The sequence below is a fragment of the Populus nigra genome, chromosome 1 (assembly GCF_951802175.1).
Source record: "Populus nigra chromosome 1, ddPopNigr1.1, whole genome shotgun sequence".
In the NCBI taxonomy this organism is placed as follows: Eukaryota; Viridiplantae; Streptophyta; class Magnoliopsida; order Malpighiales; family Salicaceae; genus Populus; species Populus nigra.
The window spans coordinates 2,576,982-2,588,607 of NC_084852.1; the positions used below are offsets into that span (position 1 = coordinate 2,576,982).

General features: G+C 31.4%; 1 protein-coding gene across 1 annotated transcript; it reads left to right on the forward strand.

Moving 5' to 3' along the window:
* The first annotated feature begins 3,194 nt into the window (after positions 1–3,194).
* LOC133693907 (polyadenylate-binding protein-interacting protein 11-like) lies at positions 3,195–11,515 on the forward strand. The gene is made up of 11 exons (XM_062115287.1): positions 3,195–3,391; positions 3,611–4,077; positions 4,594–4,701; positions 4,812–4,856; positions 4,934–5,006; positions 5,122–5,234; positions 5,348–5,407; positions 5,512–5,559; positions 5,656–5,724; positions 10,972–11,033; positions 11,133–11,515. The coding sequence occupies exons 2-11, from the start codon at positions 3,643–3,645 to the stop codon at positions 11,188–11,190; spliced, it is 1,071 nt and encodes a 356-aa protein (XP_061971271.1). The 5' UTR covers positions 3,195–3,391; positions 3,611–3,642; the 3' UTR covers positions 11,191–11,515.
* The last annotated feature ends 111 nt before the right edge of the window (positions 11,516–11,626 follow it).

Consider the following 11,626-nt stretch of genomic DNA (forward strand, 5'->3'; position numbering starts at 1 on the left):
GACAATAAAAAGTGAATGAAAATAGTATCATATTTACCATTCATCCATCCCACTTAGCCATTACATGCCACGTGCGGGTTTAACGAGACTTTGTTTTTCAATTCAACTCGATTTTGTTATGGATTTTTGTTTTTTTCTCTCGATTTCATCATTTAATATTATACTGATTGAGAAATTGAGTTTCATAAATTTTTTTATTTTTCTTTCTATAAGATTAGTACATTTTCAAAAACAATTATGGTATTAGGTTGATGTTTGATTTTTTGACAATTTTGTTTTCATCATATAGTTAAATAAAAAATAATTTTGAAAAAAATAGTTATTAATCCAAGTAAAGTTCATGACTTAATTAACGAGGTGGACGTGTTGACTTAGGCTACTCGATTTATGGGTTTTGTTCGATGAGGGGAGTCTTATCTAGATATTATTTTCCATTCCTATCACCTACGATGGTAAATCTGTGCTTAAGATGTTTTTTTTAGATTGATTTTGGGTTTGTGGATTATTCGAGGTCATTGATAAGTTTATTAAAGTTTATAGGATGTTTTCTAAAGTGGTTTGAGGTAAAAAACAGGTTGAAAATCAAGTTTTTTGGTAAAAAAAATTGTTGCTCAGTTTATCAGCAATCCTTCAATCGCTTGAAACTAGGTGCATCGACTGCTTTTCTTGTTTTTTTCAAAAACATAAAAGGTGAACGACAAGCACATTGTATGCTTATTTTTTTTTTCAAAAAATAAAGGGTAGGTGACAGGGGCACATGCCTTTTAATATATATAAAAAAATTCAACCCAGGCATGCGAGCCTGGGCTTTTAATTTTTTTTAGTTATTTTAATTTTTTTCTTGTAATTTCATTATTTATTTGTTATTTATTTTTAAATTTTAATAAATTTTTAACAAAGTTTTATAAATTTTTAAATAGAATAGAATATAATATAATTTTTACTTAGTATATGAATAAAATATTATCATTTTTTTCTTATGCCAAGAGGCATACTTTCAATGCAACCTTACTTAAATTGTTTTTTTTTTTAATTTTATTCAATTAATTTTTTTGTATTTTTTTATTTTTTCATTAAATAAAAAAATAATTTAAAGAAACAATATTATTAAATACAAGAGTCTATGGCTGGTTTTTCGATATCAAGTTTGTACAATCACATTTATTTCTCAACTTTCTAATTTTATATTTTGTTAAATATAGTTTAATTTTTATTTGGTTTTCATATAAAATTATAATATTTTTTTTATAATATGTGCACCTTTATATAATATTTTTTTATTTGATTTTTTTAATTGTTTATATATATGTCTGTTTTTATTATTCTTTGATTCTAAAAAATAAAGTTATTAAACACAATCAACTATATAACCCATATTATGACATAAAAATTTTTAATCTTGTCTCTCAATTTTTTTTAAATTTAATCTCTAACTATCATTAACATTTTTTTTTAGATTCATGTTTAAGTTTTCGGGGTTTATGATTGATTTTTTTTTAAATTAAAAACGTGTTGAATATATATATATATATATATCTTATTTACCATAAAAAGACAATAAAAAGTGAATGAAAATAGTATCATATTTACCATTCATCCATCCCACTTAGTCATTACATGCCACGTGCGGGTTTAACGAGACTTTGTTTTTCAATTCAACTCGATTTTGTTATGGATTTTTGTTTTTTTCTCTCGATTTCATCATTTAATATTATACTGATTGAGAAATTGAGTTTCATAATTTTTTTTATTTTTTTTCTATAAGATTAATACATTTTCAAAAACAATTATGGTATTAGGTTGATGTTCGATTTTTTGACAATTTTGTTTTCATCATATAGTTAAATAAAAAATAATTTTGAAAAAAATAGTTATTAATCCAAGTAAAGTTCATGATTTAATTAACGAGATGAACATGTTGACTTAGGCTACTTGATTTATGGGTTTTGTTTGATGAGGGAAGTCCTATCTAGATATTATTTTCCATTCCTATCACCTACGATGGTAAATCTGTGCTTAAGATGTTTTTTTTAGATTGATTTTGGGTTTGTGGATTATTCGAGGTCATTGATAAGTTTATTAAAGTTTATAGGATGTTTTCTAAAGTGATTTGAGGTAAAAAAACAGGTTGAAAATCAAGTTTTTTGATAAAAAAAAATTGTGGCTCAGTTTATCAGCAATCCTTCAATCGCTTGAAACTAGGTGCATTAACTGCTTTTCTTGTTTTTTTCAAAAACATAAAAGGTGAACGACAAGCACATTGTATGCTTATTTTTTTTTTCAAAAAATAAAGGATAGGTGATAAGGGCACATGCCTTTTAATAATAATAAAAAATTCAACCCAGGCATGCGAGCCTGGGCTTTTAATTTTTTTTAGTTATTTTAATTTTTTTCTTGTAATTTCATTATTTATTTGTTATTTATTTTTAAATTTTAATAAATTTTTAACAAAGTTTTATAAATTTTTAAATAGAATAGAATATAATATAATTTTTACTTAGTATATGAATAAAATATTATCATTTTTTTCTTATGCCAAGAGGCATACTTTCAATGCAACTTTACTTAAATTGTTTTTTTTTTTAATTTTATTCAATTAATTTTTTTGTATTTTTTTATTGTTTCATTAAATAAAAAAATAATTTAAAGAAACAATATTATTAAATACAAGAGTCTATGGCTGGTTTTTCGATATCAAGTTTGTACAATCACATTTATTTCTCAACTTTCTAATTTTATATTTTGTTAAATATAGTTTAATTTTTATTTGGTTTTCATAGTTTAATTTTTATTTGGTTTTCATATAAAATTATAATATTTTTTTATAATATATGCACATTTATATAATATTTTTTTTATTTGATTTTTTTAATTGTTTATATATATATGTCTGTTTTTATTATTCTTTGATTCTAAAAAATAAAGTTATATATAACTCATATTATGACATAAATAATTTTAATCTTGTCTCTCAATTTTTTTTAAATTTAATCTCTAACTATCATTAACATTTTTTTTTAGATTCATGTTTAAGTTTTCGGGGGTTCATGATTGATTTTTTTTTTAAAATTAAAAACGTGTTGAATATATATATATATATATATATATATATATATATATATATATATATATATATCTTATTTTTGTTAAAAAAAAATCCAACGGACGGGTAAGATAGGCTACTTTATATAATGCAGTGTTGCAGGTATAGGCTGACGGTCGAAAGGTGTGCAAAACAAAACAAAGAAGGAAGGAAAGACCAGTCTTCAACAATCAAATTCTCTCTTTCACTCACCATTTCAAGATCAAAATGTGAAGAAAACCAGATCTAAGAAACCGATAAATCCAAATACAACACAACAAGAAAACACCGACAACATCAAACACCACTGTAAGGAATTATAAAGTTTGGTTCTTTATTATTATTTTTTGTAAAGTTTTAATTTTTATTACACTTTATTGTTGTCTCTATGATTTTTTTTGGGTTGTTTTTTGTTTTCCCCGTAGTGATTTTGAGGTGGGTTTTGTTTCTTTTAGCTTAGTCTCGAGTCTTTGCATTTTTATAGCACTAAAAATGGTTTATTTGTTGTGTTTTTCTCGTGTTCTGTAGTTGATTTTGAGGTTTGTTAGAGAGAAAACATTATGGCTGTTGGAGAGAATGTTAGTGTTGATTTGGGGAATTTTAGGGCGGAGTCAAGTGTATCATCATCATCAAATGATCAGGATCATCACATCCACAACAACAATGTTCTGATTCAGCCTCTGTACATGAAGGTTTCCCAGGTGGGCCATCATCAGGCTCCTCCTTATAATCATCATCATCAACAGAGATCAAATGGCGGGGAGAGTTATAAGAGGGAGATTAGAGAGTTGCAGGAGTTATTCTCTAAGTTAAACCCCATGGCTGCTGAGTTTGTGCCTCCTTCACTTTCCAACAACAATAGTTTCGGTACAGTTAATGGGCTCAATGGAGTTAATGGGGGGTTTTATGGCAACAGCAGCAGCAGCAACAACTTGGTTGTGAATGGAAATGGCTTCGACAGAAATGGACAAGTTAATGGAAATGCTGCTAGAAGAGTAAAACATGACTCTGCCTTTTTAGCTGATTAAATAAGTATTTTTATCATAAACTTCAAGAAAGAAAAAAATGAAAGGAATTTTGAATGCTTTTTTGATGTTGTGTTTTTTTGGGTTAATTGAATTGACAAGGTTTAGTTGAACTAGGACAGACCTAGTTTTGAAAAAGATGAAACTATGTGGTTCAAACGCTTGTTTTATGTTGGTTTTTATTTGTTTAGATAGTTTTTCTGGCTGCCTAAATTAGATATTTTGAACATGAAATATGGAATTGGAATCTTGTGTTTTGTGGTTTTGGATTATTCAAGTAGTTTTATTATCTATTTGGTTTAGCTGAGTGAAGGTTATTGTTCAAGTGTGTCTAAAATGGTCAAATTAAAAATAATAACTTTAATGAAAAGTTTTATTTGATTTTAAAGAGCTTTTATTATCCCTTCAGGTTAATGAACTTTAAAGGGCTTAATTTAATGCCTATGAATTCTAGAATTTGTTGATGGGTATTTTTGCTCGTTTCAGAAGAAAAATTATGGTCAAGTGAAACGTAGAATCAGTAGTAGGACAAGTATGGCTCAACGGGAGGATACAGTTCGCAGGACTGTGTATGTCTCTGACATCGATCAACAGGTATTTGCTTCTTTGCGATTGTTACTCTTCTTTTGATTTCTATGTTGGTTTCTGCATGCATCATCTATTTGTATTAACTACTGATTTAATGGCTTCTTTCATGGAATTAGGTTACTGAAGAGCAACTAGCAGCTCTATTTATTAATTGTGGACAGGTAATGGTAATCTAGCTGCTTATCTAGACAGCTTTCATATAACTGTGCTTTTGAACAAGTTCCTTTCTCTTGTGCAGGTTGTGGACTGTCGTATCTGTGGCGATCCCAATTCTGTACTTCACTTTGCCTTTATTGAGTTCACTGATGAGGGTAATGCTAGTCACGTGTGCCGCAATGACTCAATGCCTACCTTAGGAATCCATCATGTGTGTGTGTGTGTGTGATGGTTATGTGCTTATGTATGCTTTGGTGGTTGGCTATACAGAAGGTGCACGGGCTGCCTTGAGCCTATCTGGGACGATGCTTGGATACTACCCTGTTAAAGTGCTACCCTCCAAAACAGCCATTGCACCAGTTAATCACACCTTTTTGCCCAGGGTGAGAATGCTTTGCTATATGGCCATTGAATCATTCCAAATTTCCGACAATAGACATTTGTGTGTTAGTTTGATTCTATATACCCTGCTGATCAATTGTTTCTCCAAGTTTAGAATGATGATGAGCGTGAAATGTGTGCAAGAACTATCTACTGTACCAATATTGATAGGAATGTGAGTACCTGGATTACCATCACAAAAATAATCCCTTTTTTTCCCGTGACAAGTATTGTAATAGATGTTAATTTCTGCGGCTAATTCGACTTAATATTCTGCAGTTTACTCAATCAGATATAAAACTCTTTTTCGAATCACTATGCGGGGAGGTTTGTTATTACACCTGGTGAACTTGAAAGCTCCTTTTCTTTTGGATGTTACAACGCTGTTAGTGTGATTTTTTCGGTTTGGCTTATTTGATGCAGGTTTATCGCCTGAGGCTGCTAGGAGATCATCATCATCCAACTCGTATTGCTTTTGTGGAGTTTGTGATGGTAATTGCTTCACTCTTTATTTCTAATGCTGAACTTTCACTCTCTTTCAACATCAAACAAATTTAGGCGGAGTTTAGTCTAGCACTTGGCAAGGTAATAAAGGATTCTAGGCGACAAGGTTGTTTTAAGGCAAGACTCTAAGCTCTTGCAGATCCTAAAATGGCCATATGACTATTTATTAAGTAATATTCTAAAAGGTGTAGGGAAAATACTGTTCCCCAATCACCAAGAAACAAATTACTATGGACTGTCATAGTAATTTGTATTTTTTAACTCCTTTTTTTTATATTTTTATTTTAAGCACCCTTATAAACTCAAATTGATGGTCAATTAAACCATATTTATTAAGGAAGGGCAAGATTTAAAGATAGGGGATTAAAATGAAAAACACGACAAAAAGAGATGGTCTTGCCAAAATTGAGGCTAAACATACACTTTAGTTTTGAAACTTTTCAGAGTATAAGCTTTTAGTCCCTAACAATTTATAAAATTTAATTTTGGTCCTAAACTTCATGTTTTTTTTTGGTTTCTGGTTTGAAAAAGAGGAGGGAGAGTGGCCAGATTCTGGTGGTAGAGAGAGAAAGTCTTGGTTGAGACTGATTTTGGCCACAAAATAGGTGATTTTGGTTTCAATAGGTTCCTTTTGATGAGTAGAGTTTAGACAAGGTGTTGTTTTTCCCTTAAACTTGCCTGAAATGGTGGATTTAAACCCAAAAAGAATTTTGATTTCAGGTTGATTGTGGGTTTTAGAGATAATTTTTAGGTTAAAGGTTATGAATATGTTTAGAGTGTTTTTATGGTTTTTTAGGTTGAAATATGGTTCAAAACAAGTTTTTCTTGGTCTGAAACAGACCAACCAAATTTTTTTTTCAAATCATTAAGGCCCTTAAGAAAATTAAAAAGAAAAAGGCCCACAAGCTATGGGCCTTCCTAGCTCGAAAGATTGAGCCATTTTCTTTTTAAATTATTATTATCTATTACAATTACATTTGTTTTTTTAATTTTTCTTCCTTATTTGTTTTTTTAATTTTATTATTTAATATTTGGTTTATTATTAATTAGATAACATAATTTGTTTCGATTTGATTTTTTTTTCCAATCACTTTGATATTTTGTTGGTTCTTAGGTCCTGAGTTTGGTTGGTTTATTTTGGCTGGGTAGGGATCGGGCTTAATAATTTTTTTATTGTATACATAATTCTCAATTTATTTAATTAGATGCATGTATAAATTTTTGAATCCTGCTTGAGATTTTATTTTGGATAAAAAATATCATAAATAGCTAGTATAGACCAAAACTAGATTGGTGGCTCGTTCGACGCCGCAGACCAGACCCATTTTTTAATCGAAAAAAAAGTTAAAGAGACATATTTTTAAAGAAATAAGAGAAATTCGATAATCAGTTAAATATTGATTAATTTGATAATATTATAAAAATATGAGGCGGCAACAAAAAAAGAAAAAAGTAAAAACAATATTGAACAATGATATTGAAAAAAAATAAGATAAATATATTTCAATCCCTGCTAGCTTTTTAAACATTGACCCAAGTTATCATATCGAAACTACTATACATAAAAAAATTGTAAGGGTTAAAATTACACAAAAAACCTCACAAAAAATCCAAAATAAAAAATAATAATTAAAAGAATGAAGGTTAAGATCGCAAAAAATATAAAATAAATCAGAGGGCAATAATAAATTTTCAATTTAAGAGATAAATTGTAAAGAATAAAAACATTAACAAAAGGATAAAAATCAAAAGAATGAAGATTAAAATAAAAAAAATACACTATAAATTTGGATTGAAAGGTGAAATTAAAAACAATTGAATTTCTATAAAAGAATCAAGGAAAAAAAAAATCAGAAATCATAAGAATAAGGATCAAATCTAAAACATCAAAACATAATAAAAAAAATCAAACGTGCAAAATTTTTCAACGTCTTTTTTTTTACATATAAAAAGTCCTAGATGTAAATTGAAAAGCTTATGCATGGATCTAATTAAACAAATCAAAAACCATTGTGTAAAGAAATAATAATAAAAAACAGTCATCAACAATAAACAAAAACGAAACTAAGAAATCTAAGATGTTTCATTCACCCCAATCATTTAAAAAAAAAAGATGTGTTGCCTACATCAATAGATGATGTGTCGTCTGTGAATCCCTAGAAGTCGGCTACTGTGGTGGCTGGAAAAACGAGGTCCCAAAGTTTTTGATAAACAAACCTATTTTCAAATCCATTTTTTACCTAAAATACCTTGAAAGCACTTCAGGAACTTTGCTAAACCAATCCATGACTTTGAAAAACATAAAAAACCAATTTAAAACCTAAAATCAACCAGAAAACCAAAATCTTCCAAAGCTCATATTTGAGTCAAGGAACCAGTTGACACAAAGAACAACCACTTTGGTGGTTGAAATTGTCACCAACAACTTTCTCTCTCTACACCAGAATCCAAAGACTCTCTTCTCCCTCCAAAAAGGGATTGAAAAATGAGGTTTGGTACCAAAATTGAATTCTTAAAAATTATAGGGACTGATTAACCTAATAACTCAAAAAGATAGAGGATGAAAATGAACTTTTAATACAAATTTCAAATCCATATCCTAGTCAATCTGTCTTTTTCACTTTAGTCCCCTGTCTTTCAATTCAACCCTCCCTCTTTTTCCTACTTTGTCTAGTTTCACGACTAGTAAGATTAGGCTTGTTTCACTTGGCTGAGGAGGCGCCGATGTAGAGACTACAAAACCCTTTGTTTGTGAAGTTAATAGGTGTTGGTCCCTCTCAAGAGACAACATATCATGATTCAGTTAGCTTCTAACCCCCATCATCATTAATCCGTGCCCTCTCAGCATCAGAAAGTTAAATTGTTTTTGCAGAAACCTGGAGTTTTAACCGGTCGATTGAATCCTCTAGAGTTTGAACTGGTCGACCTTTTTCAAGGACAATAGCTCTCGGGATCTCTGTTGTGTTCAACTGGTCGTCCGGTTCATAGGGCGGTTGAACTGATCAACTAGTTCTACCTAATTTGTCTGTTTGGGTTACTGATTTTGCCGCAATATAGCAATCGAAGAAGATGTAGCCCCTTCAGTCATAATAATTAGGGAGCTACAAACATGGAGAGCATCCCCTTCATTTTTTTTTTTTGTCTTGAACATGTCTTCCACCAACACGGTTGGGACCTCAACCAATGCCTTGCATAAGTAGCCAATGACTTTACAAATTTCAAAAGCTATTGGTTTCCATTCATAATCAACCATAATTGTGATGGACTGTATAGATAACCTACACCGAAGTTGAAAAACATGAATCATAGGTAGTGAAGAACCAATTCCACCAAACTCTTGCATAATCAAATCGGGTGCCACTAAGACTGTTCGTCACAAGCCAAAGGGGGAAAGGTGATCCCTGAAGGTGATCCTATATTGACACTTTCGTGATTTTGTTTTTGTTAAGAACAAAGTGTGGGTGCCACAGTTGGAGAATAATAGATCCCTCCCTAAACATCCATGATTCCTTTTTCATAACTGAGTTAGCATCATCCTCACTTTTAAAACCAAAGATCAAGAAACCTTATTGTGTCGTTGTGACACTCTCAAGACCATAATTCTTCCATACTCAAAATGCAATAGAATTGGCTGCATGATATGACATCTTATAACCTGGGAAGAATTCCACCAAGCATCAATTCCATATGCATGTGCTCTCCTCAATGACATTATTCAGAATGTTCAAAATGGTGCCCATCTCTTGCCGTGGAAAAGAGGCTATCTTGGCACGGGTTATAGCATTTGAGACCTTTACTTTATCCGTCCATGAAGTATTTTGGGCTAAGTTAGGGGTGTGTTTTTGTGGGTTGTGGTGGTATTTTGTGTAGGGATAATTTGGTTTTTCTTTTTGTAGGGTTGTTTAAGGTTGGTCTTGGTGTTTTGATGTGGTTGGTGAGTGGTTTTTCTCGTGGTTATGGTGTTTGTAGTGTTTGTTGTGTTTATGGAGGTGTTAAAGGGATTTTAGTGGCTATAGCTGGGTTGACAGCAGGTTGTTTGGTGAACTGGTTGATCTGGATGATTTGTATCCGTGTCTGGGCAGTAACTATTAAACAACACCACATACAATAGAGATAAAAGTAGCTAAAATTCAATGGTTTAGCTCAAGATAAGCAGGTATATAAGCAGGTATAATATAACATATCAAAGAGTGATCCAATAGCTAGATTAAACACAATCTACAAAGAGACGATTAGGTTCGAAAACTGACTGGAGGTACTTCGAGGAGTAAAAAACTTTCTAGGAATGTTGGAATCTGATCTCCACCATTTAGACCTGAGAGGACCTCTCGGCGAACCTTTGTGTGAAAAATGGATTTGATCCAACAATGAGACTAGGCGAACCAAGCCGGTGAATATAGCTGCTCGGAATCCAGTTTCCTAAAAAAACTTGTGACGACTATAACTCTCAAGTGACACCAAATAAACCAAATCCGTTCAGTGAGCTTATAAAGTAGGGTATGGTGCACAACACATACAAATCTAAGCAAGATCTAACGGTGGCTGAAGTACTAATATCTTTGGCAGCCCATTCTCTCTCTTATCTCTTTCAGACCTTCTCTCTCTTTTGCCCTTGTTTTTTCGCACTTGAGGTAAAAATCAAGAGTGGTCCCTTTAGTTTGGCTTTTGGTCAAATCTCCCCCTCTACCATGAAACGAGGATGAAACTAGGTGTTATAGACTTTAACTTTTATTAATTGGTCATGCGTGGTGCCTCTAACTTGATTATAAGTTAAGTAAAATTGGATGGTGTATTCGCTACATGTGGGTGGTGGTGATTACTAGACTTGTTAAAAAATAGAAATAAATGCACTGAATTACCAATTCAAAGTATTTTAAATATTTTAATGTGTATTATTATATTAATATATACTATTGAAAAACAAATAAAATAAAAATTGTTTCTTCCCAAACCCTGAAAAAAATGTTCTTCCCAAATTAACTTATATTATTAATATAATTTTTTTTTTGATATTCTTACTGAAATTTGTCTCTCCCTCACTCCGCGGCGCCAGTGATATTTTTTGCACTATTTTTGTTTTTTGTCTGCCTCCTTATGCTTGCTAGCTAAGATACTATCCGGTATCAGAATGGTTTCATTATTAGTTCAGTGATATGCGGACGCATTTTGTGCTTCTGTAAATTGGCAATCTGTATGAATGAATCTGTAATTTATTCACTCTTTACTCCTCTGCAGGCTGAAAGTGCAATAGCTGCTCTCAACTGTAGTGGTGCGGTTATAGGTTCATTGCCAATAAGGTCAGATAGCAAGCTGTTCCTCTTCCCTCGAGAATTCTGAATCTCTATGACAGAAAACTGATAAATGCTTTGGTTGACCTCTGGTGTTTCTATTTTCAGGGTGAGCCCATCAAAAACACCTGTGCGGCCCCGTGGTCCTCGTGTTTCTGTGCTTTGAAGTGCTTGGTGCTCCAGTCGACTTTAAATCCAGCTTTTATATATTTAGAAACGTACACCTGACCAATGTAAAGATGAACCCTAGTTTATATACTTCATGGCTCCATCCTTGCCTCCTTTGGCCTTAAACGTTATTATCATATGAGTTATCTTTTGGTTATTCTAGCAATATATAGAGTTGGATGGAACTTCAAGGCTTTAGGAAGATTTAATGTATTATTCCTCTCAAATGTGGATTGGACTCGCCTTGAAGGTTGAACTTCGTCGAGCAGTTTCTGAAACTTAAAAAGACTTGTTATTATGAAAAATCGAATGGTTCCTGGAAAGGGTTGGGATGTTAACTCAGTTCCAACTTCACCTTGTTGATCTTTGAAATGGCGGTTTTCAGTTGATTGGGTTTATGTGGTATTTGTGCTTAACTGTTTTCGTTCCTTTTT